We start from the raw sequence: 26,417 nt of genomic DNA, 5'->3' as shown, positions 1-26,417 counted from the left end.
GACTCCCCAAAGAGGTAAGCCATGAGCTGATACTTGAACAATAAACAGGAATTAGGAAGACAAAGAATACTGAGGACGATGGAAGGTAGAACAAGATAAATTTGTCAGATGTCAGTTTTCTGATCCTGTAGTCCACTGAGTTGAAAATGCCACCGGGTGTCCCTAGCACTATACAGTTGGGAACAAGTCTTACAGGACTGCAACCATTTCTTACATCGTTTTATGTGTTAACAGGAAAGCAGTCTCATCTGTGATGCTGGGGATACCCTATAACCACACAATGGAAACCCCTGCCACGTTCTTCCTTGTGGGTATCCCAGGTTTGCAGTCTTCACATCTTTGGCTGGCTATTTCACTGAGTGCCATGTATATCATATCCCTGTTAGGAAACACACTCATAATGACTGTAATCTGGATGGATTTCACTCTACAAGAGCCCATGTATTGTTTTCTGTATGTTCTGGCTGCTGTGGACATTGTCATGGCCTCCTCTGTGGTACCCAAGATGGTGAGCATCTTCTTTTCAGGAGATGGTTCCATCAGTTTTAATGCTTGTTTCACTCAGATGTATTTTGTCCATGCAGCCACATCTGTGGAGACAGGGCTATTGCTGGCCATGGCTTTTGACCGCTATATAGCCATCTGTAAGCCCCTACACTACAAGAGAATTCTCACACCTCAACTGATGCTGGTAATGAGTGTGGCCATCACCATCAGAGCTGTCATATTTATGACTCCACTGAGTTGGATGTTAAGTCATCTGCCTTTCTGTGGCTCCAATGTGATTCTCCATTCCTACTGTGAGCACATAGCTGTGGCCAAGTTGGCATGTGCTGACCCTATGCCCAGTAGTCTCTACAGTGTGATTGGCTCGTCCATTATCGTGGGTTCTGATGTTGCCTTCATTGCTGCCTCCTATCACCTGATTCTCCAGGCAGTATGTGGTCTCTCCTCAAAGAATGCTCAGCTAAAAGCATTAAGCACATGTGGCTCTCACGTGGGGGTTATGGCTCTATACTACCTACCTGGGATGGCATCCATCTATGTGGCCTGGTTAGGGAAGGATACAGTGCCTCTCCACACTCAAGTACTGTTAGCTGATTTGTATTTGGTCATCCCACCTACCTTAAACCCCATCATTTATGGCCTGAGAACCAAACAAATACGGAAGCGAACATGGAGCTTGCTGATGCACTGCCTCTTTGACCACTCCAAACTGGGTTCATAAACACAGATTCTGTTCAGATCTTGAGCAATCAAGATGACTCAAGATCAAGCATTTGAAGATGACTTAGAAATCTGTAGAGCTGGTGTGGTTTGCCTAGCACCATAAAGAGTTCTAAGATGAAGCTGTAAATTATATTCTTGTCTAATTTTCCAATTTCTAGGAAGAATGCATATGAAATGATTAATTTTCTGACATTTTTAATGATTTCAATCAACTACTATCTATATAAGAGATAAGTCTGGGCAGAGAATATAGATTTGGGTTTTTACTTTCCTTAGTTTCTGACCCTTATTTTCAACTGAGTATCCACCCCCCTCCTCCCTCCTCCCCGCAGAAAAAAACCAACTGTTTGGTCCCCCCGCACACCTGGCTGATTTTCCCAGAATTATTCATTTACTCATGTGATTATTATGGAAGCAACTGTTAATATATAACCCTGCCTTCTGGCCCAGTGATGAATCCACTCAACTTGGGTCATGTGCTTATACCTGGACCAGAGTCCGTCTCTAGTCAAACTGAATCCCAGTTTATCTGAGGAGATATAAACTTGGGCTCACTGACTGTGGTCATTTTCTAACACGTGAACTTGGAAAAACAAATATGTTCCACAGCTAGATAAGCAGATTAGCAAGATGGGATGAAGAAATGGAGTCTCTGGTTCTCTGATTCCAACTGATTTTGGACACCCAGGTACATCCCTGTTATTAAATTCTGTAAGATACCTCTACATCCTTTTAATTTATCCCCTATTGTTAAGCTAGTTGGAGTCCGCATACTAAACACCAGCCTCTTGCTTTGAAGCAACAGAAGTTAAGGCAATGTGAGTTTGACTGTGGACATCTTTCTCTTTGCTTCCCAGTCTGGTTCTGTATAACTTAACTGTAAGGCATAAAAGAAAGGGATCAAATATAATATAGGTCTTTCTTCATCTGGACACCACCATGGAAATGTGCCTGGGATGAGAAGGTTAACAGAAAACAGTATCAATAATGAAGCCGACATGTCCCTATTCTTCTCATCACCAGACATGTATTTGGTCTTTGTTTTTATTTTCCCCTTTCAGAAAGTCTTAACCTGAATAACCAGTATATGTTAAAAGAAAAAGATTTCAAATGTGACAGATATGTATATTTGACTCTGGTACATTTGAAAATCTTAATAAAAGATAATTTCCTAATAGTGTTGATAACTAGTTATTATATCTGAGTCTTACTATTTCCTTGCTACTGATGGAGAATACAATGTTACTTCAGAGAATATTAAAGATTAAAGAAGATGATGAATAGAAACCGCATAACACAACATCTGATATAGTGTCTGTACAACCAATAAATTTCTAATTCCATATTTTTAAGGAGTAGTTCTAGGCACTATTGAGAGTGTATTCCCGTGTAGGTCAACACTCATGTGATAGCTGTTCCAAACAATCTGCTTAACAACTTGGCATCCGTACCTTTTGCTAGTACTAAAATTACATACCTACCTAGAATGTATTCTATTCCTGAATACCATGAAGTAGGAATCAGCTTCTAAACACCTGATAGTAATGCACTGAGTTCCCAAAGAGCAGGAAAAAGAAACTTCTCCCTAACATAAAAACAAATCAACATCATGAGGTGGTTAAGCACATTTGATAAGATTTACATTTTGAAAAGTCACACTGTTGTTTCTCCATAAGCAACCCAAAGAATTGACTATGTTCATCAAATACAAGAATAGCAGATGTATTAAAGAATCTGATGTCAAGCAACAAAGGCATAGTTCAGCTTGGCACTCAAAACAGAAATTTCTCCCCAGCGTTTCTCTCAGAAGTCTGCCCTGCTTTGTGTTTCATTCACACTGGTATTCCCTGAAGTGAGCTGGAACCCACTGTTAGCGCTCAGATGTTGAACTACACACTTCCAAAGTGGACTAGTTCCCTGCCATCGCTACCCTCCAACAGAAAATCCCGTGCAGATCAGATACGACCCCTGCCCTCTCACACTAAGCAATCTATGCCATTTAACTAGTGCCTGGGACCCATACAGAGTCTCAGTGTTTGGATCTTAAGAGATTAAAATCAATCCTGCTTGAATAATGGGACACTGGATTTCCTGTGGGGAGTCCCAAGGATTTTCCCTGTCTCTCTGCAGGACTATCTATCTTCCCCTTTCATAGTCTTTCACCTCAAGGCTCAGGCACTGCACCCCTTGTTTCTCTGCTAGTAAAATAAGGATGGGCAAAGCTCATCCCTGCCTTGTAGTGAATGATCTCACCAAGATGGAGGAGATATCCTAGGCATTCCAGGGAGTGGTGCAGACACTCTACCCTCTGCATGACCACCTGCTTCCTCCCTTTCTGGACCACTTTTGTGATTATCCATTCAATCATTTTTTTTAACAGATTTATAATTAAGTACCATCTAGTTATTCACACCCCATGAGACAAAAGCTTATTTTTGTTTTGATTCTAGGCATATGAATGAAAGTTCCCTCACTTAAATATTTACACACACACACACACACACACACACACACACACACACACACACACAGTGATAGACTGGACTACAATTGTGAACCAGACAAATAAGGTTCTTGTCTTCATGGGGTTCTTAGAAAGGAAGTATAAGTAACTACCCTAGAGAAAAGGGTTTTCATATACTTAAGAACTTCAAGATTCTTGCTTGGTCTTAAAAATCAGACAACATGAAATAAACAATGTGTTTAACCTTGTACTTGTCACAAGTAATCACAGCACCCAAATCAGCTTATAAATGTCAAAAAAAAAAAAAAAAAAAAAGATCCCAGTTTATCTGAGGAGATATAAACTTGGGCTCACTGACTGTGGTCATTTTCTAACACGTGAACTTGGAAAAACAAATATGTTCCACAGCTAGATAAGCAGATTAGCAAGATGGGATGAAGAAATGGAGTCTCTGGTTCTCTGATTCCAACTGATTTTGGACACCCAGGTACATCCCTGTTACTAAATTCTGTAAGATACCTCTTCTGTATCCCTTACAATTCTGTAAGATACCATCCTATCCTGGTATCAGCACAGTAACCAGCTCTCCAAAACAGCATGTTACCAACGAAGTCATTCCACACTACTCAATTCACTCTAGGTTTAAATGAATTTATCACCTAATAATCCTTTTTCTAAGAGACTTCCAGGATTTGTCCTAATAAAACCATAGTAAAAGAACAACACTGGTTTGGTCCCTAGCCTCTTCCGCTAAGTGTCCATGGACATAACTGGAAGAACTTCCTCAAAATCGGTTTCTCAAGTCTATAAAAATTCCCCAGGGAGCCCCCCTATACAAAGACATATGGTCCCTTTAAGGTAGGTCAGCTCAATCCTTTGCCAAGACCAGGTCTGTGACTTACCAGTTCATTCCTCTCCAAGCAGAGAATGGAAATGTTTCCCCTTCTGCTAATGCTCGATGAGTGACTTGGAAGCATGGTGGGCAGAATGAGTTTATTTCTCCATTTTAGCATGTTTTACCTCTTCCTTATGTGAACAACCAATACAATTAAAGCAGAAAGACAATTTTTGCTCTTCTTTATTACAGGAATTACTTTGCTTCTGCCTATACCTGACCTGGTAACTATTTTGCTGCCTAATCCTGACTCAACAGTCACTCCCTTCAAGCTTAAATTACACCAGAAGTTGTGTTTCACAGCATCATGGCGACAACACGCGATGTACATATCAGAGCCCCTTGCAATAGGCAAGGCCAATGGTTCCCACCTGCTTGCCTTGCAATTTGTCTCCAGGCACAAGCATTCCCACATCATACTCTTAAGCCCTGTAATGAATTCTTTTTGGCACATATAACCATCATTCTAAGGTCAACAGCCCAGATAGATAGTTTTAATTCCCTTTCATTATAATGTATGGCTCCCAAGCTGGCTTTTTATGCCTTGTCCTTCTTCTGTCATAGATTTAAAGAAGAGAAAGGCAGAATATTATGTAGTTACCAGAGCCATGAAGATTCCCTTGGTGACAAAAAGTCACCAAACTTTAGCCCAACTAGCTTGTGGGTGAGCCTTCTTTCCAGTGCATCTGTTCTAAATTTTTCTTTTTCTTTTTTCCATTCTCTACTCTGATGTCACAGTCCCCATTCTAATCCAGACACAAACACATACAATAGATGCACAAGCTACCACTGTGGCCCAGAGTCTGCCACTGGCAAGGGCACCTTCCTAACCGGCTGAGACTGTCGGGAGAGGCCCTACCAAACGAAGGCACCGCTGTAAGATGCTGGCCTGAGGGGAGGCAGGAGGGCTATCGCAGGCGAAATCCATGGCCTGCCTTCCTCCATCCCTGAGAAAGGGACAGAAATACAGGATGGATCTGAGATCTTCACAGCAATCCTGTGAGGTAGGAGAGTCTGCAATTACTATACCCATTTTTCCATTGAGGATACCTAAAACCCTCAGACATTGGGATGTTTCAGACCCAACTGTAATGAAGGATATGCAGATGGGTGACCTGAGAAGCAAGTTTGTCCATCTTTTTTCATTTGAATGTGGGAAGTACTTGATAAGCTTTACAATCTTTTTTCAACAGTTTTGTGAGGAGCAACTTACTGCATTTAAGGCCACTTCAGTTTCTTCATCCGTAAAGCGAACACAAGAACAAGGCTCACAGGTTTTCTGATCCTGACACTTGGGGAAAAGGGCAGGACCAGGACCCAGGTCTCCTTAGAGTCTGAGATAGAGTGATTTTCCGAGCTTATGTTCAGAGAGGGGATGCACACTGGGGTGGCCTGGGCAATGTTGCAAGGCATTTCTCTAGTTAGGGGGTCAGAGAGTTGGGGTCAAATATGGGTTGCTCAGTAGCAGCAAACCTCGGGCAAAGCATCCTATCCTGGTATCAGCACAGTAACCAGCTCTGGACATGAACAATTATCTTTTGGCTTTTTGGTAAACCCTATGCAAAGGGTTTCCTGTAGGTTGGATCTACTTCACCACCCTCGCTGACTTACTTATGGCACCCTCAGGGACTGGGGAAGAGCACGAGCTACAGAAAGGACAGAATCCTGACTTACACGAACACATTATCTTACAACTGCTCTGATCCTCGTCCTCAGCCCTGTCATGCTTCCCTCACAGGGGTTCCATGCTCATTTGACTGAGCCTCAGCTTTTATACATGAGTAGGTTAGTGAGAGACCTTGGCCCAGTAGCAATAGACTACTGGGTCAGGCAGAGGGCTCCCTGGATCCTCGACTCAGCTTAGTTCAAGGGGATCTTTGTTGGTGGCAGGACCCTCCAAGACCCTTGTGGGCCAGGTGAAACTCCAAGGCCTCTGGCTAGGATGGTGGCCCTCCTAGTCCTCCCCGTCCAGGGAGCAGATGGCCAGAGGAGCTGTGTTGTTCGCTCCAATGCTGTAGCAAGGACTAAAGTAGGGCAGGAGACGCCCAGGGAAGGGATAGTGGGGGAAAGTGAAAATGTGGGAGCCGTTGTCAGTCACATTGTAGAAAGAGATATCATGGGCCTCATAATCTAGGAAGACCCCCACCCGGCGGGGAGGGACTGGCAAGGACAGGAGGGGGTATTCATCGGTGCCTGCTCGGTACTCATTTCCCTTCCGCAGCCTGATCACCCAGAATCCATAGTGGGGGGATAGATAGACCACTTCCTTCCGGTCTACATTTTCCTTACACACTCCCAGGCCCCATTCTGACCTGTCTCCCACTTCCACCTCCCAGTAGTGCCGGCCTGAGGAGATGCACTGGCTGCCCAGGACGATATTGTAGCGGTAAAATCTCTCAGGATTGTCGGGCAGTTTCTGCTTGGTGTCTCCGTACCGCACGCATTTTCTGTCCTCAGACACAATGAGGCGAGAATAAGCGGTGTCTGGATCCAGACGCACGTCAGCTGGGGAGAAAGATCCTGGTTGATGACACTGACCCGCAGCAGAGGGCATGGGTGTGGTCTCTCTGATAAACACAGCCACAGTTTTTTCAGAGATGAGCAGGACGGGGGAGAGCTGGGGCATCCAGAGGGCACTGAACCATTTTCATTCTCTAGGCGGGGTCCCTCCCACCGCCCACCATAACCTCTCCTAGCATTCATTACCTGCATAGGTCTTCAAAATCTCTCTTAGCCCCAGCACGCGGCAATCCGTCTTTAGCTCCAGGGAGATTGGTTCGGGCCTCCGCAGACTCCAAGACTTGCTCCTGGCAGAGAAGGGGTAAGCCTTGGGGCCAGAAATCCTGCTTCTGCCATATGGGCCTTCCCTTACCATAGCAAAAACGGGCTTGGCCAGAGATAGTCAATGGGGTGCCCCTCCCCAGCAACACCAGGCAAAGCAGGGATGTGATGATTATTGGACTGAGCCTGAATGGTTTGTGGCACAGAGAGAACACTTGCATTCTTGTGCTGGGGAAGGGGCAGATGTGCATTTGGCACTGGGGGAGGAAGCAGTGTGCCACAAAGGAGAAAGGCCAGTACTCAGGCCAGAGCATCACTGGAGACATCTGCGGTCTTTTTCCTTTCTTGGGCAATCTACCTGAGACTACATATTTTATAACTTTGTCTGAAATTCTTATTGGTAACACTTGAAATGAATTTGACTGAGTACAAAGAAAGGAAAAAGACTGATGAACAAAGCTTCTTTAGCAAATACAATGAAAGATGATGCTTATGCACCAGCAGCCACTCTTCTGTGGGTACCAGGTCTATGTTCCTTCCCTATTTCTGCCTCTGGCCAGGTCCCACTACCCCTTATAGGGCAGCTTAGGGGCTCCAAGGATGGGAACATACCTGTTTAAGACTTCCTGAATACCCTAGAAGGAGGAAAAAAAAAAAAAAAGCAGGACATGAGTATGTGCTATTCCTCAGAGGGACCAGACAACACTGAGCTCTGGGAGGGGGTTTCTCCAAGGGCAAGGGAGGCAGAGAGCAAGGCTATACTTCTTGACTTCAGACTCCACCTTGACTCCCAGGCCAGAGGGGAGGTACGGGTATTATGCCAGAGCTGCCTGAGTGCTGTCCACCTACAAGGCGACAAAAGGCCATGCGAGGGGTAGAGCAGCAGGCAGAGTGGAGGGGGTGGTATATGGGATCCACGTCTGGCGGGCAGAGCGCTGACAGGCCCCACTGAAGGCTAGCGAATCCTCTCCTGGAGTCCCACACCATCTTCAGCTCTCCTTCAGAGTTCCCAGAAAAACCCGCCATGTACCTGTAGCATCCAGCGGACAGGCCTCTGAGACCTCTCTTCCAGCTCTGCAATCATCCTCCACAGCACTCGGCTCTGCTGGATGAGCTCATTGTGATTCTGCTCCAGCTTTTGCATGGTCTCCCCCTCTTCCTGCTCTAGGCTGGCCAGAGCTGCGGCCGCTTCCACCTCCAGTCGCCGACCTGGTGGCTGTTTTTTCTTTAGTAATCGCCGGTATTTCTCAAACTCCCACATGATACTCTGCTTTCGGGTTTCCACCTGTATCTGTAGAGCCAGGACCAGAAATCAGCGCTGATTCTGTACCTGTGAGGGCCCCCCAGGCCTGAGGGCGCTGGCACATGCACACACACACTCTGGAATGTATGGGTACCAACTGTGTATCAGGCACCGCAGAAGCCCAGATAAAGGAGACCGTTTTGTCTACCTCTCTGGCTTCTGGGTCCCTCTCACTACTCTTACTGACCCTAATAGGGCCCGGGATATTATCTTGGTACTATATCCTCTAGGCTATTCTCTATTCTCAGAATAATATATTCCATTTTCAGAATAATGACCAGAAGGATTACACTTAGGCCTCTAAGGCAGTGTAGCTTAACTACACTATGAGTTTTGCTCCTTACTGATATCATATCAATTCCCTATGCTTTCTTAGACTGGCTCAGTGTTACGTTCTGTGGATCAAAAGTTCGATGGTTTGGTAGTTATGGTCCTCAAGTTTATCACAGGGATGATTTTCTAATATTTTAATAACTTAACTTTTAGTAAAAATGCTCTACCTGGGGAAAGTGAAACAGAAACCATGCTTTACTAAGCACTGTATAAGTCTTACCACTGTGAACTAATGCATACCTGAATCACATAGTTTTCCTTTCTCACGTACGTGGACATAAACCCAGAGGTTATCCCTTTATCACTATCAAGAAACTGGAATCGAGAGGGTACATGGCCTGCCTAAGGCCACGCACTTGCTAGAGAACGCTGGTTGGAGAAGCCCAGGCTCTCTGACTTCAACACCACATTCTGCACAGAGACGAGGAAGAGGATGCGGCCACAGGTCAGCTCCCGGACAACACAGTGACCGTACAGTCTCCCTCCCCCAGGTGGCAACCTGCCTTCCAGTTGGCAGTTCGTTTCCTCTCACCAACTTCCAGCTTCCAGGCCTCATCTTGCTCTTTCCTCAGATGTTCCAGAGCCTCATGGAGTTCCCACTGAAAGAAGTAAAAAAATTGTGAGGACATGTCCGGCAGCCAAGGTTAATGACAAGGCTTCCTAGCATTGGCAGGTGATGGGAAAATAAGCGTCCCTCGGGCAATGGGCCAGAATGAATGCCACAGAGGGAGTGATTCCTGCCCAGATGACATCCAGGGCAGCTCTCCAACCCACAATCATTTCAGCTCCCACAGTTTCCAAGTTTCTGTAAAGCAGAAGAAAAGGTCCATTTCCAACCTTAGACATTCCTATCCATGCTTATTTTTATCCGTATCTGCCTTGTTATCCCATGGCCTCTTAAAACCTTATTCAAAGTGTTATTCAAAGTGTGGTCCAAGTGGGTTAGCAGCATCCACAATACCAGAGAGCTTGCTAGAAATGCAGAACCCTAGACTCACCCCGGACCTACTGAATTAGAACCTGAATTTTAGCAAGATCCTTGGGTGGTTCACATGCAAATTAAAGGTAAGAAGCAGTATCCTAGAATACTACAACAGTTTATTGCTGGAAAGCATAAAGTGTTCTGATAAAAATATTAACCATTTTATTAAAGATTTACCAGGTGCCATATGTGGCTTCAGCACTAAATCTACATTTAGTACTCATGACCCCTTGAGTATTATCCCTATTTTATAGGTAAGAAAACTCAGGCTTAGTGAGTGAACTACTCAAAGTCATTTAGCTAGTAAATGGTTGGGCTGGGATTTAACCCAGCTCTCTAACTGCTATGCCTATATTTCACTACCTCCCTATTTTAAAACTCAAAGTAAAATGAGTGAGTAAATACGTATAATTTTTTAGAAATTATTCGTGCATAGGAAAACACCTTGAAATTCAGGGGATTTGTCTTACACTCTTACCTTCTAATCTCAACTTCAAGAAAGAGAATTAAGACCAGTACTAGATCAATGGATCACAGAATCACTGGGATAATGAACCTGATAAAGATATGTCAGCATGGACATCTGAGGAAAGAGCAAGAAGCTGGAAGCTGATGAAGGTAACAATAGAAAAGGAGTAGCAGGTATGACAGAGATAACCCCCCCCCCAAAAAAAAAGGGTAGGGAGAGGAGAAAGAACACTGGCTGAAGAGCAAGACTTGAGTCCTAGCCTTTGATCTTCCTTTAACTAATTTAATCTAAAGTCACAGCTACGTTATAATGTTAGATTAATCTCACTCAATCCTAAATCATTCAGCCATGGTCCCTTCCAGGTCTAAAATCAATGATCATGATCTCAAATTTCTAAGCCTCAGTTTTGTCGATAACAGAGGGAGTTGAAGTGACTCTGCCAAATGACTACTGGTGGCAGTGTGAGGAAGAGTTTGCAGGTTCTGCAGGGTGCAGCCTTGACCGTCTCATGCCCGAACTCCTCCGAGGCACTCAGAACCCCAGCTAACCCAAATTGGTCTCCTTCAAATTCTCAGTATGGAAACCATGTTTGGATTAGGCATTAAGCCATGCTGGTATCAGGGAAGGGGTGTGGATGTGGGAGGGAAGGAAATGCAAGGAGAGGTGTGGCTCACTACATCAGGTCCCCAGGATCTGTGGGTGTGAGGAGCCAAAGGAATCAGCTCTCATTTAGTCTCTGGGGCTCCTGGTCAAGTCCTTGATCTGGAGATAGCCAAGAATGGGGCAGGAGAGAGACCGGGGTGGCTGGCCTCCATCTCCCACCTTATATTCCCAGGTGACATCCTCCATGGGCAAGACACTGTGGGCCTCATGCTCAGGGGACTGGCTGCAGGCCTCACACATGATCAGGCCATCCTCTTTGCAGAACATCTTTAGCTGTTCCCTGTGGAGCTCACACACGTCGCCCTTCAGCCCCATTCCTGGATGCAGCCCCAGCAGACGAACTTTTTCCACAACGTTGGCCAGCTGCCAATTGGGCCGCAGGTTCCTTGGCTGGACAGGAGCCCGGCAGAGGGGACAGCTGTAACCCCAGTTCTGGGATTCTCCTGGGACCTCCCATAGTCCAGAGAGACAGCCATGGCAGAAACTGTGGCCACAGTCGATGCTCACAGGCTCCCTCAGGAAGGTCATGCAGATGGGACAGGCCACTTCTTCCACAATGGCTTCCACCAATGCTGCAGCCTCCATGGCTCCTTCTCAGTCCCTCCTCAGAACATGAATACAGCCAGGCAGAAGTAGTCAAGGCTGAGAAGAAGAAAAAGAAGAAAAAAACAAGTAAGATAAAAATGTTCTTCTGTTGAAGAGCAAAGGGATCAGTAAAAGGGAGAATTAGTGACTGAAAAAAAAAACAAACCAACTTCCTCCTTTGGATCCTTTATTGACCTTAGTTAATATAAGTGCTGGCCTTCTCAACTGAGGTTCCGACTGGGTCACATTATCCATACCACTGTGGAGACATCTGGGGATGCCTAAGTGAGTGGATATTGGGAGTTTTCAGTTTTCATTCATTTGGTCATCTCTGATTCTCCTCTGAGTTTGCTCACCAGACCATTCCTACCCTACTTCAATCACACTCTCCAAATCAGTATTGTTTCTTTTGAGCTTGGGAAAGGTCCCACAAAATGTGGTGTTTCAGTATCCAAAATAAGGCCAGAAATACCCCTAGCCTTACTCTCTAGTATGTTTATATGTCTATTTATATACTTCAAGGTGCAAAAAAGGTAATATGCCAGTAGACCATTGCCTATATGCTCAGTTTGTTCTCTTGCGTTGCACACTTGAGTGTAAAGTATAAGGGAACCAGCAATGCTTTCTCCACACCCTCTAAACTCCTGCCAATTTCTCTAGCACTAGCATTCACTAAGTAGCCAAGACACTCTCCTCAGCCTTCAGTGATACGTTTAGAAGCAGAGATGAAACAACACCCACTGGAAGATAAAAACACAGCTCATCTGATGACAGTCAAACCCATATTGATGAAGTCACTACCCCAGCAAGAAACCTGAGATTTTTGCCAGGGCCAGATAAGAGTATGGAACTTGAATGATCAATGGCAGACTTTTGGCTCAGTAGATAGTATTTCTTTGTTTACTTTCCAAGTCTGTGTTACCAGCCAGAATCTATAAAGGGAAGAGCCCTGTTGGTCCTAGTCATGGCTGTATCCTCCATACCTAAATGGTGTCTGCCATGCTGTTGTTGAATAAATAAACCAGGTAGACATAGGAAATAGCTCCTAGACCCAAAATGTTTTTATAATTTGTGAGGTAATTGAGAGCATATTATACAGTAAAAATAATAGCAAACACTCCTTAAGCACTTACACTGTGTGCCAGGCACTATTCTGAGCCCTTTACACAGATTAACTCAGTTTATTTCACAACCCTAAATGGAAACCATTATTCTATTGTTTTCATTTTACGGACGCTTGGTCCTGGGCCCCACCATTCTATCCTGGGCAAATTACTTAACCTCTCTAGCTTCACGGTAGAATAAAAATTCAAGAGAGAGAAATTGGGTGCCTGGGTGGCTCAGTCGGTTAAGCATCTGCCTTTGGCTCAGGTCATCTCAGGGTCCTGGGATCAAGTCCTGCATCGGGCTCCCTGTTCAGCGGGGAATCTGCTTCTCCTTCTACCCCCTCCCCTCTGCTTGTGCTCTCTCTCTCATGCTCTCTCTCACGCTCTCTCTCTCTCAAATATATAAATAAAATCTTTTTTAAAAAGAGAGAGACCACATCTTCTTTATCCAGAGAAAGTCAATTATCATATGGTTTCACTTATTTGTGGAACATAAGGAATAGCATGGAGGACATTAGGAGAAGGAAGGGAAAAATGAAGTGGAGGAAATCGGAGGGAGAGATGAGCCATGAGAGACTATGGACTCTGAAAAACAAACTGAAGGGAGGGGGATGGGAGGATGGGTTAGCCCAGTGATGGGTATTAAAGAGGGCACGTATTGCAGGAGCACCGGGTGTTATACGAAAACAATGAATCGTGGATCACATCAAAAACTAATGATGTATTGTACGGTGACTAACATAACATAATAAAATAAAATTAAAAGAGAGAGAGAGAGAGAGAAATCACTGTGATTTAGGGTAGCCCAGTAGGCTTCCTGAAGAAACTGGAGTAGTATGTAGATTTTGCAGGGCTCTCTGTTACAGGCCAGCAGCAGGTCATGCCTTCTCACTGGCCTCCCTGCCTCCTGATTTTCCCCTCCCACTATCACTGCCAAACTGTGGGACCCAGTATCCTAAAACCTAGTTTTGTGAAATCCCTAACCTACGAAGAATCATCAGTCCAATAGGGAAGCTCTCTCTCTTCAACCCTGAAACAGCAACACTGCCCAGTTAAGCAAAGAGAGAAATTTCCACACTTTCTTGCAGACCTCATGTCCATTTATTCTACCCCACTTGGGCTCCTGCTGTTTTCACAGCTTGAAATGACTTCTCCATCATCCTGCTCTTAATATCATTTGATACACACACATTTATTATCTTACTTCCTATGCTGGAAGCTTCACAAGGATAGGGATATTCTCTTATTTTGTTCACTACTATACCCCCAACATCAAGAAGAGTGCCTCAAACATTTTTGAATATGAAAGAATTAAGTGTAAACGTTGAGGTCTGCTAGTAGGTTGGAAGTGGAAGTGTCAATATCATCTAATACAGTGGGGCACCAAGAGCTACCACCTAAAGGTGACACAAGACAAGTTGATATCTATGATTTAAAGCTACAAAGATCAACAGGAGAACGCAAATAGAAATCGAAAACTGAGAAGATGGTGGCAGTAGGGAGGTGAGGTAAAGAAATATCAAAACGATAAATCAAGAAATGCTGCAAAAGCATATTTTAGATTTCAGAGTCATAAAGATTTAAACATGAAAAAGTTCAAAGTGGTGGCCTGGGCAAGAAGGACTTAGGGTCAGCTAGCTACTACTGCTCTTCCATATAAGACCAGCTTTATTGATTTATTTTTTATTATACATAAATTACTTTGACAAAACTTTCATTATTAAACGTTTAATTGCTTCGACCTTGCCTTTGCCAGGGTGGGGATCCAGTCTGGGAAAGACATTTGAGGGAGGGGGACACAGCGTAGAAAAGTCTGGAGAGGACAGACCAGAGCGGAGAGGGGAGAGGGAGGCGGTGACCCCGGGGGTTCTGGAGCAGAGGGGGATGGTAACCTCCCGGCCACAAGAATGCGGAGCAGGGCCCGCGGACAGCGGACTGGTGGGGATAGAAGAAAGTGAGCCTGCAGGACCTCCGACTTCAGAACAAGGCACAGCTGTCCACCCACCTCCCTCCTCAGCCGGGACTAGCGGCCCGCGGCGGAAACCGAAAGTGGAAACGCCCGCTTCCCACCGCCGAGTGCCCGCAGCGGCACAAGCGCCGGGTCAAGCCACCGCAGCACTTACCGCCGGCCGGCAGATGAAGGCCCCAAAGCGGTCGGCTCCTCTGCCTCTCCTGCAGGGCTCCCAGGCCCCGCCCACAGGCCGGGAGCCAATGAGCGGCGAGCAGGGCCTAGGCGCCGGGATCGCACGCTGGCGTCGTCTTTGTGGGAACAGCCAATCACAGACAGGGATCAAGACAACTCTAGCCAATCGGAGGTTGGCTCTCGGCGTGCCGGTGCTTTTTCTCTGCTACGTCGGTTTTTCTGGTTCCTTCTCCCTCTCAGAGTCATTTAAACTGTGAAGGGGCTCAGGAGTCAGTCGCACGATAGGTGGAAGCGTGTGGGCTCCCGAATGAGGCCGCTCAAGCCCTGCATTGGCAGAGGCCCTGCTGACTCTCGACCCAAGGGACCCCTCAGTCCTATGCTTCCGCTCTGACTAGAGGCTCTGCAGAGCGAGCCTTGTTCCTTCCGGGTAATAGCACCAGACCTAATGCTATTCATTTGCCAGTTTTCTGTGTTGAAACTCAGCAGCCTATGAGGTCAGTCGCGTCTGGTTCTGTGACCCAGTTTAGCGCGGGGCTGGGCACTCATATGCAGTTTCTTGTAAGATGAAACTACTATTGCTCTTCCATATAAGACCGGCTTTATTGATTTATTTTTTATTATACATAAATTACTTTGACAAAACTTTAATTATTAAACGTTTAATTGCTTCGACCTTGCCTTTGCCAGGGTGGGAAGCTCCAGGCTGCAGATACTGGGTTCTTATGAAAAAACAAAACAAAACAACCCTCCTGCGTTTTCCTGGCAAACTCTTAACCGTTGAATACTTAAGAAGGCAGCTGCTTATCCCTTATGGCCGCAGTCCACTTTAAAGTTAGAAGCAGAGATGGGGATTAAGGAGTGCACTTTACTGATGAGCACTCGGTGATGTATGGAAGGGTTGACTCACTATGTCCTACACCTGAAGTGATAACATTGTATGTTAACTAACTGGAAGTAAAATAAAAACTTAAAAAAAAAAAAAGAAACATACTGGGATCTGGTAGAGTAGAAGTGGAATCCCCGGTCACAAATTGTCATTTTTTTTTTTTTCTTTTAATTTTAAATGACTGGCACCCCTCCCTCACCCAAAGACATAGACTCGGTCGTGTGCACACACAAACTGCTACTTAAGGCAGTGATTTGGGTTTTTCTTTGCACTTACAGCACCTTGTCCTTTTCCTGATATTTAGGTGTATACTGAATAAGCAAATAAAGGCATGTCCTGTCCACATGGAAAATAACCAGGAAATGCTCCAATTGAAGCCCAGGTCCAGATGTCATTGATGGGACTGATATTCTTTGGATCTTCATGCTAATGTCAGGGCCCAGGTCATGGTTGAAACTCTGAAGAGGGAGGACCAGAAAATTCCTGAAACAAATGGGGCTATGAACAAAAGAAGAAAAGAGGTAACTGATGTCTCAGTTGGATCATCTTACTCACCAGGATCTGGACAAATTGCTGCCTAACAGAAGAGTGAATGGGTTAAGTGAAACAAGCCACTTTAAACATTTATTGAGCATCAGCTTTTTGCAACATTTTGTACTGGGTGCTGGGATTACAACTATGAGCCATATAGTCTGTTCTTCAGGAGCTCAAGATCAAGTTGGTGGTACTTTGGAGCTTCTGTGAAGTTAAAATAGTTAATGGGGAGATCATTTTCGTTTGTAACTTGCAATTGTCCATGACCATGACTGACTGTCAAGGGCCCAGACAAAAAGGCACCTTAGGGTTGCTGGGGGAGAGGGCTCGTGTTCACCAAGGGAAGGCTGGACAAAGAGCTTTTGAAGGCCTATCAGCCCATCACCCCTGCAGAGAAGCTGTCCTTCCCAACCTCACTCAGGCTGCCTTGTTTGCTGTGAAAGGCAGACATGTGTATGTAGGCAAGGCTCTGTTTTGGAGACATTCCATGGCTGTAACTGCAGACCACAACCCTCTGCCTGAATCCAACACAGACCAGGACAACAAGGTGAGTGGCTAGCTGTGAGATGGTGTCTGTGCTGTGGGTAAGGAATGTTACCATAAGAGAAGTAAAGATTGAGAACTGGTTGGGGGTCAGGAAAGAAGGTGAGGGCATTGAGGAAGGGCTAAGGAAGGGGTAGGAAGCTGGTACAAACCCTGGGACCTCACTAAGTTTCATACAAGCTTAAGCTTGAACTTTAGAGGGTAGGAGAGAGCTGCCCATGGTAGTGGCAAGCAGTCAGAAGAAAGACCTGTGAGGGGTGGAGGCTAAGAGGAGTGCACCTCAGACGATGGGTAGTTGCCCCACTCTACCTCAAAAGTCTCTTTCTGGACCTTTTATAATAGAATAAGACCTCCTGTTCTTCCAGTATTCTAGGTTGTCTTCAGTTTCCAGAAAGCAAGGCAGACACTTCCTCAGAGTCCAAGTAGGGGAAGTTAGGGCCTTCCTCCCACATCCACTCAATGTTAGCCCAAGCTAAGAGAGAAGTCCCAGCTCAGAGCAGCAAAGCCACAGACCTTTGTTAATACTCTTACTTAGGCAGGGAAAGAGAGTCAGGGATAGAGGGGCAAGGGGAGCCTAGAAGCTAAAACCTAGAATTCTGTCTAGAGGACGTGGAGAGCCTTTTTTGCAAGTGCTCCTGAGTCACTGGAGGCCCGTGAAAGTGACTGGGGAGTCACTGAGAGTGTATTTTAGTTGTCCAAGAGACTAAGAACAGGGAGTAGAGAGAAGGGAGCAACTCTAGAGGCAAAGGAAAGGAGCAGTATTAGGAAGAAGACGACCTACTTCAGTGTGGCTTAAGTGTGAGATGCCGTGAATGGGAATATAGAAGTATGTATGTATGTGAGATGTTTTAAAAAATAAATATGTATATTTATATATTATTTTTATGTATAGTTACCAAGATATCTTTATATCTTTGTGTATCTATATATGAGAATATAACTATGTATTACAATAGCAACTGCTAATAGTTACATATAACAAACAGCAAGGTGTCTGGATGGTTGGCTGAAGAAGGAGCCACACAAATACTGTTATTGGTTTTGATATGTTACGTTGGATTAAAAAATAAGAAATAGCTTTACAGTTCATTATATTGGTATCTATTTAGATTTCTTTCAACTCTTAATTTGTTTTAGTAAGTTATCCTCAGAGTGTAAATGTTTCCATAATTTATGAGTGTGTAATTATGCAAAGTTGTGATATTGTGATTTATAATAAGAAATATATATTTGGCCTTCTTTCCCATGTTTGGCACAGAGCTCCTGAAGCCTTTGGAATTTCCTATGTGATGAGAACCGTAAAGGTGTCTTTTGTTATGTTAATGAGATGACTTTTAGACCTCAAGAAAGGATGGGGTCTTGTAGCCAGGCGAACCCATGTTATGATTAGAGGGTTGTAACTTTCAGTCCTACCTTCCCCCCCACCTCTGATATCCAGGGGAGGGGAAAGGGGTTGGAGGTTGAATCGATCACCAATGGCCAATGATTTGATCAGTCATGCCTACATAATGAAGCCTCCATAAAAACCCAAGTGGACAGGGTTGGGAGAGCTTCTGGGTTGGTAACTGTGTGGAGGTGCTGGGAGAGTGGCATACCTAGAGAGCTTATGGGAGCTCTGCACCTCTTCCTGTTGACCTTGCCCTCTGCATCTCTTTCATATTGCTGTTCCCAAGTGATATGCATTAATAATAAACCAGTAATCTAGTAAGTACAATGCTTCCGAGTTTTGTGAGCTGCTCTAGCAAATTTGAACCCAAAGGGGAACCTGTGGTTTATAGGCAGTAGGTAGAAGTACAGGTAACAACCTGTGTGTGTGTAGGGGGGAGGCAGTCTTGTAGGACTGAACCCTTAACCTGTGGATCTGATGCTATTTTGGGGTAGACACTATCAGCATTGAGTTGAATTCTCACCCTGCTCATGTCTGAGAATTGCTTGTTCCTGTGGAAAAACCACCCCACTCCTTCGCATGTTGAAATTGGGTCCAACAACCCAAATTAAAAGTACTAACTTTTATTTTTCTCCATTTCTTGGCTTTTTCTTGATTATGATCTCTAATATTATGTACTTACCACTACTTTTTTTTCCCCCTGAAAGGCTTATTTTTATTGCCAAAGTTCTGTCTAATTTATTGTTCCATTCAAGGAACCTGTTAATATATGGTTATTTTAACTTGCTTTTTTTCTGATTTTATCCTTATTGTATTTTCCTTTATTTCACTTTTGCTCATTCTCTTTTTTTTTTCCCTTGCTTCTTGCATTACTTTTTAGTTTATTTATTGGGGAGTATAAAGCTTTCTCTAAATTTATGTCAGACTATATTCCATACATTGTAATGGCACTTCCATTGTTACTAATAAACTGTAACTACAGTTTTGAATTTAGTTTTCTCCAGAAGTTGTTGAATTAGGTTTTTTTTTTTTAAATTGAATATAGTTGACACACAATATTACATTGGTTTCAGGTGTATAACACAGTGATTCGACAAGTCTTTATGTTATTCTATGGTCACCACAAGTGAAGTTTTAAATATATAAGTACAGCTGATCCTTGAACAGCACAGGTTTGAACTGTGCAGGTCACTTATACACAGATTTTGTAGAGTACAGTACTGTAAATGTATTTTCTTTTCCTTATGATTTACTTAATAACATTTTCTTTTCTCTAGCTTGCTTTATTGTAAGAATGCAGTATATAATACATATAATATACAAAACATGTGTTAATTGACTGTTTATGTTATCAGCAGCGCTTCTGGCTAACAGTAGGGTATTAGTAGTTAAATTTGGGGGGAATCAAAAGTTAAATGTGGATTTTTGACTGAATAGGGTATGTGTGGGGTGGCTAGTGCCCTTAACCCCTGCATTGTGCAAGGGTCAACTGTAATTTCTTTTAGGCTTGCTATTATTTTATGACCACATTGCATAAAAACTTATTTTTAAAATGCCATTACAGCCTTGCTTTGGGAAAATATTTTGTGGCCAACTATATAATTATAGTATTATTCAGTAGGTGATGGAAAAGAAGGCATATTTCTACAGTAGAAAAGATTAAATTGATAGTTTCTTCATCAGAGCGTGATAGAGTTTAGAGGTATTTGGCCAAACTCATTGCCTTGGACGTGGATAGCAAAAGACTGAGTCAGGAGCCAGCCAGCCAAAAGGCTGACTAATAATAAGAGCTGAAAATTCCAGAAACGTATTTTAATCAGAAAAAGGACTTACTAAGGAATATTAGGTAGCTCATGGATGATGCGGGCAGGAACATCATCACCCTACTCTGTAGGTTCACTCTGGTAGAGAGATCACTACTACCTCCATGTGCATGGTTAACTCAGATCTTACTCCCAAACATGGGCACTAGAAGCTGTCACTATGACAGCTTCAAATGAAGGCAATCTGAGAGGAAGCACATAGAAAATTGTGGAGGTTTTGGTGGTGTGCAACAGAGGAACATGGCTCAAGAAACTAGTCACTGTCAAGTGCCTGTGCTTTGTTCCACCGGCTGCAGATTTTATGGAAACCCTCATACAAATGGCATGTGTTCAGTATGCTATAAGGAACATCTTCAAAGATAGAATAAGGCCCCCTGCAGCTCCTGTCAGTAGTCTGTCTGAATCTTTACCCGTCCAGTGCACTGACGGTGGTGTCCCGGACGCTCAGTCACCACTAGACTCCACGTCTGCGTCTGTGCAGCCAAGCCCTGTATCACATCAGTCACTTTATCAGAATCTGTAGCATCTTCCCAAGTGGACAGTACATCTGTGGACAAAGCAGGACCTGAAACAGAAGACCTGCACGCTTCTGTGTCAGACACGGCACAACAGCCATCTGAAGAGCAAAGCAAGTCTCTTGAAAAACCAAAACAAAAAAAGAATCGCTGTTTCATGTGTAGGAAGAAAGCGGGACTTGCTGGGTTTGAATGACGGTGTGGAAATGTTTACTGTGATGTACACCGTTACTCCGATGTACACAATTGCTATTACAATTACATAGCTGATGCTGCTGAGAAAATCAGAAAAGAACATCCAGCAGTGGTTGGTGAAAAGATCCAGAAGATTTGAACTCCTGCTGGAATACAAAATCCTTTGACCATCTGCAAACTAAAAATTGACTTGAGGGTTTTTTTTCCTAGTCATTGGGAATGTAGAGCAATGTATCTTGCATAGACCTTTATATCATGCCTGTCATCAGAAGAATAGATTTTTGTCTTTGTTTTGAAAATGACTCTGAACATTTATTTCCATTGCAGTTTCTGTGGCTGAAAAGACTTAAGTTAACTTTACAAGTATTATCCTTTTAAGATCATTTTAATTTTAGTTGGGTGCAGAGGGCTTTTATAACAAATATGGCGAAATTTTGGAGGGCCGTGATTTTTCCAGTATTAAACATGCATGCGTTGATCTTGCAGTTTATTTTCTCATTGTGTGTGTACATAGCTTTTCTCTGCAGCACGATCTCTGTCGATGGCGCCCCTCAGGGCACAACTAGTTACCAGTCACTGAATGTATCTTCATCCTTTTGGCTGTTTCTGGGTTTTCATTAACAAAGGTTCTACATATGTTAGCATATGGTTTCTTTGCACCTACTATTTATGCCTGAGTCATTTGTCACAGGAGAGTGTGTGCTGATAAATTCTAAGTTTGTGTGTTTTTAAATTTTTTTGAGCAAGGGAAGGAAAAGCTGTATGCATTTCATTGCCGACTGCAGGTTTCTTTCAGATTACATTCATCCGTCTGTGTGTATACAATACGAAGAATGATCTGAAGTAATTGTGCTGTATTTATGTTTATCCACCAGTCTTTCATGAAATAAAAAGGAAAACCCTAAAAAAAAGAAGAAGCTGTCACTATACTCTCTATCTCTGTTTTGTCTAGAAGATGGATTCTTCTATTAACGATTTTCACCAGCATGATTCAACGTAGCATCTGCTCTATGTTCTTAGCTTCTGAGTTGGCTTCTTGCAGGTTTACATGATTGACAGCACTTAGATCCCATGGTAGTAGATTGGATTATCGTTCCCATTGATTTTCTTGTAAGGGCAACGTCCAACCCCATCCATGGCCCTATGACTCAGAGTGCCTCCCTATAGGTGGAGAATACTGCCCCAGGCCCTTATCAGACTTGGCTATGTGACTGTCTTGGATCATCCGAATGGGAGCTAAGGACATGTTTCAGTTTCCTACAGAAGATTTATGAGACATGCTTGTACCACTTCTTCATATTTTCCCTCTGCCACAGTAAAGACAGGTCCCAAAGAGGAGCTCCTCCTTCAGCTAGGGTCCTGGATCAGAAGACCTGTGGATCAGAGTCCCGGCAGTCCACCTGCAGCTGAGGACATGAATGAAAAAATGTTTGTTGTAAGCCCCTGTGATTTTGGGGCTTTTATTATGGTAGAAAAATTGATTAGCCAGGAAGCTGAGTTTATGACTACCATCTTGGGGAGATGTAGAACCATACTGAGGGAAATTCCTCAAACAGGAAGACCAATTCAAATGCTGTGTAGCCACAATGAATGACAAACACTCACCACATACACCAACTCCATATTCATAAAATTTAGAAAACAGACGTAAGTTCTCAGAACAAAATGTGGCCACCACATTGTACAATAGCATTTCCCTAGTCAAAAGGATGTTCAAATGCATGTGGCCATCACAGGCCATAGTCCTTACAGAGAAATATGTTGTCTATGGAGGGGGCAGAAAGGAAGAACAAAGATTGGTGGTTTCAGGTTTTCGAAATTGTTTTCTTTGTCAGTCTGTGCCCATTGTTTGGTGTCTAGAGCCAGACTCAGGAGTGTCTCTAATTAAGAAGTTAGAGGAGTGATGCTATGAATCCCACACAACGTGAGAAAAAAAAAACCCAAAAAACCTTTGTTTATATAAACAATCTTCTTTTTGAGAATGGTTTATGAAAAACTTCTCTTTTCTCAATTTAGAAATTTTCAATGTCCCATTCTTCCCTTAAGTATTATTATGCGTATTATAAAACCTCTACATTTTCCTTTCCATCATCCCCTTTGTCCCCATACTTTCCAAGCATCCCAATTGCAGCATGGAGAGTATGCTTTTTTCTGAGGATACAACATCTACTTTCTTTTGAGCAGGATGCATGATATTCAACAAAAACAAATTTCAATCAAAGATTAGGGCCCAACATTTTCCACAATCCTTATTAACTGCTTTTTTTCTTTGTATTTCTCTCTATCTCCTGTAGGATTACAAGGACTCCAGCTCTCACCAAAGTGGCTACCACAGCTACTTACTGTGCTGGACTTCCTTACATCTGTGAGTCTGGCTTTCTTGTGCGGTTTCCCATTATTGTTTATATTCATGTGCTAGAAAAATCATGATCAGCTCATTCCTGAACCACAGCTGCTGATTTCTTCCAGAGCTTAAGGCTTCAGGGACCTAGAGTGGCCTATCCTGGTCTAGCTATGTCTTCCTATATTCTTTCTTCTTCTCATTGAGCTTTTATATTTTCCAGAACTTCTAAAAATGTTGTTACCTCTTCCTGGTTAGTAAGATATGACTCTAACTGCATTTCTCTCTTTTTTTTTCCTGTAGTAACATCCTAGAGACCTAAAATGCCCTCACTAAATCTCTACCAACTTTGGGGTTAATTCACCCTTAGCCTACTTAGAATTACTCCACTCTTACCATTTGATGTAATGGGAGAGTTTCTTGCCTTCCAAGGTGATTCCCTGGCTCCACAACCCTGCATTCAGGAGGATTTTGGGAAGATGGCAACTTAACTTTGATTTCTGCTTTCTAATTCTGTGTGTCCAAAAATTCAACTAAGAAGATAAAATTTATCAAGAATATACAATCCTGTCACACAAAAGAGAGAAAAATTCATTCTAAAATTTGGGATTCCTGTGAATCTGTTGAGAATAAGGTAGAGGGAAAGCTGTCATGAAACCATGCAGGGAGGCCCTCACTTCAGAGCCTCCAGTATTTGGCACCTGTGGAAAGAGCTCTGCCTCACGTCTCTCTGGGTCTTAGACTATGGGTGGCCAGCTCACCTGAGCTATTCCTCATAACCCTCCTAGGAAGAAGCCCAATCTAGGGGCACCTGGGTAGCTTAGTCATTGGGCATCTGTGTTCGGCTCAGGTCATGATCCCGGGGTCCTGGGATCGAGCCTCGCATCGGGCTCCCTGCTCGGAGGGAAGCCTGCTTCTCCCTCTCCCACTCCCCATGCTTGTGTTCCCTCTCTCGCTGTGTCTCTCTCTGTCAAATGGATAAAATCTTTAAAAAAAAAAAAAAGAAGCCCAATCTACTGTTCATTGAAAAGGCAGAATGTTATGAGAACGTACGTGAGCTAAGAAGAGTGACTTGTCAAACCATCATTCATAACCATGAACAGATAAAAGGAAGCTAATGTGGAAAAATATCAGAGCTTGAAAAAAAAGAGAACAGAAATGAGAAATCAAACCAAATGGCCCAGTAAAAAACAGAGAAGAAGTAAGAGAACCTTAAAAAAATGAAAGCATAACATTAGTGAGAGCTGAGAAAATCCTATTTTCTTAAAACAAGAAGATGGCTACAGAAGAAAAGCAATATGCAAACAATAACAAATTATTTGAAACAATAACAGTAAAGCATAGTGTGCAAATTTTGTGGGGAATGTTTGGTTGTTTTGAACCAACAGGGAGAAGAGATAGGAGCATTTTCTTGATTCCCTAAAACTCCAAGGTGTAAATTAAAAAAGAGAGAGAGAAACTGAATAAAACAGAGTAGCCATTGTCTTTTTGCACAGTGTTCTGGGAAAATCTCTCAAATTGGTCATGCATAGTTCTTTGTTTTTCGGCAAATATATAGATGTAGGCAAGAAAAGACAAGAGACTTGGAGGGCAAATATAGGCATTCCAGAAGGAAGGAAAGGAGGTGATGGAGATGGAATGAAATCAATAATCAAGGAAATAACTAGGAAAAAATTTCCATAAAGAACCAAGTCTTAAGATGCTCGCTCATTCATAAAGTGAAAGATCCATACCTAGATAATTTCAGATAAAATTTCTGAACTCTAAGAAAAGGAGACTATTTGGCATATATTTAGACAGATATACCTACTAAGTAATGCTAAATCATAGTGGGTAGTGTGTAAGCTCCACAAAAACATTTGTCTGTTCTGTTCACTGATATATTTCCATCAATTAGAAGAGTGCCTGTCACATACAAATAAATATCCATGAATGAATTAGCTGGCATTAAGAAACCAATCTGTACCTGAGGTCATGAAAATATTCTTTTATATTACTTTGGAAAGTTTAATTGCTTTGCCTTTTATAGGTCTACTTATAATCTTCCAAGGTGATGAGTGTATGAGTTTAGGGCTCAAATTTCATTTTTTTCCATATGGATATTCAGCAGTTCCAGTATCATTTATTAAAAATATCCTTTCCTCATCGCTCCGTTGTGCTACCATTGTCATATAACAGCTGGTCATTGGGGCGCCTTGGTGGCACAGTCGGTTAAGCGTCTGACTCTTGGTTTTGGCCAGGTCATGATCTCACGGTCCTGCGATTGAGCCCCGTGTTGGGCTCTGCACTCAGTGCAGAGTCGGCTTGAGATTCTCCCTCTCCCTCTGCCCCCCCGGCTTGTGCGCTTTCATGCGCTCTCTCTCAAAGAAATAAATAAATCTTAAAAAATGAAAACGAAAACAAAAACAAAACCAACTGGCCTTAAATGAGTAGATGTACTTCTGGGCTTTTATTTTTGTTCGTTGGCCCAATTGTCTACCCTGCACCAATATCACACTTTCATAATTACTATAGCTTTATATAAGTCTTCAGATTTGATATATCAAGTTTTCCCATGTTGGTTCCATTCTTCAAGAGTGTTGTGGCTATTTTCAGCCATTTATATTTTGCTATACATTTTTAATTAAGCTTATCAAATTCTACAAAATGAGCTGTTAGGATATTATTAAGAGTGCATTGAATCTGTAGAAAAATTTTGGGGAAATAATTAAGTTTTTTGCATTATTGAGTTTTCCTATAAAAGAACATAGTTTTTTTCTTCCATTTATTCCTCAATTTCTCTCAAGGATGCCTTCTTTTTTTTTATTAACATAATGTATTATTTGTTTCAGGGGTACAGGTCTGTGATTTCATCAGTCTTACACAATTCACAGTGCTCACCATAGCACATACCCTCCCCAATGTCCATCACCTAGCCTTCCCATCCCTCCCATCTCTCTCTACTCCAGCAACCCTCAGTTTGTTTTTAAGGATGCCTTCTGGTTTTCTGTATAGAAGGTGCTCTGTACCTTTGTTAGATTTACTCTCAGATACGTGTTTTTTCTATGCCATTGTAAATGTTTTAAAAAAGTCATGTGTATTTTATAAAGAAATATAGTGGAATTTTGTACATTGACCTTGTATTTAGCAACTTTTTACTTATTAATTCAAATTATCAGTATTCAGCAACCTTTATATATTTTCTTATTAATTTAAATTACTTACCAATGGATTCTTTTGGATTTTTATACATATACAAT

The 26,417-nt window shown here is 43.0% G+C and overlaps 2 protein-coding genes and 1 pseudogene across 3 annotated transcripts; 2 read left to right on the top strand and 1 right to left on the bottom strand.

Moving 5' to 3' along the window:
- Window positions 1-238: 238 nt before the first annotated feature.
- LOC118524303 (olfactory receptor 52I2-like) lies at window positions 239-1,228 on the top strand. The gene has a single exon (XM_036074417.2). It carries the CDS (start codon window positions 254-256, stop codon window positions 1,226-1,228), a length of 975 nt encoding a protein of 324 aa, XP_035930310.1. The 5' UTR covers window positions 239-253.
- A 3,526-nt stretch (window positions 1,229-4,754) lies between these two features.
- TRIM68 (tripartite motif containing 68) lies at window positions 4,755-15,007 on the bottom strand. Of its 2 annotated transcripts, XM_036074411.2 has the most exons (7): window positions 14,935-15,007; window positions 11,280-11,762; window positions 9,510-9,605; window positions 8,401-8,661; window positions 7,983-8,005; window positions 7,296-7,396; window positions 4,755-7,094 (listed from the first exon to the last, which is right to left on the bottom strand). In XM_036074411.2, the coding sequence occupies exons 2-7, from the start codon at window positions 11,703-11,705 to the stop codon at window positions 6,544-6,546; spliced, it is 1,458 nt and encodes a 485-aa protein (XP_035930304.2). In that variant the 5' UTR covers window positions 11,706-11,762; window positions 14,935-15,007; the 3' UTR covers window positions 4,755-6,543. The 2 variants fall into 2 exon arrangements, with proteins under 2 accessions (XP_035930304.2, XP_035930306.2); XM_036074413.2 differs by lacking the exon at window positions 14,935-15,007 and having other exon boundaries at window positions 9,539-9,605; window positions 11,280-11,418.
- Window positions 15,008-19,980: 4,973 nt separating this feature from the next.
- On the top strand, window positions 19,981-21,751 carry LOC118524296 (AN1-type zinc finger protein 6 pseudogene; annotated as a pseudogene).
- Window positions 21,752-26,417: the final 4,666 nt, after the last annotated feature.

This window comes from Halichoerus grypus, chromosome 11, assembly GCF_964656455.1.
Source record: "Halichoerus grypus chromosome 11, mHalGry1.hap1.1, whole genome shotgun sequence".
Classification (NCBI taxonomy): Eukaryota; Metazoa; Chordata; class Mammalia; order Carnivora; family Phocidae; genus Halichoerus; species Halichoerus grypus.
The sequence above is the reverse complement of the archived record's forward strand: the minus strand, read 5'-3'. Positions and strand labels throughout refer to the sequence as shown.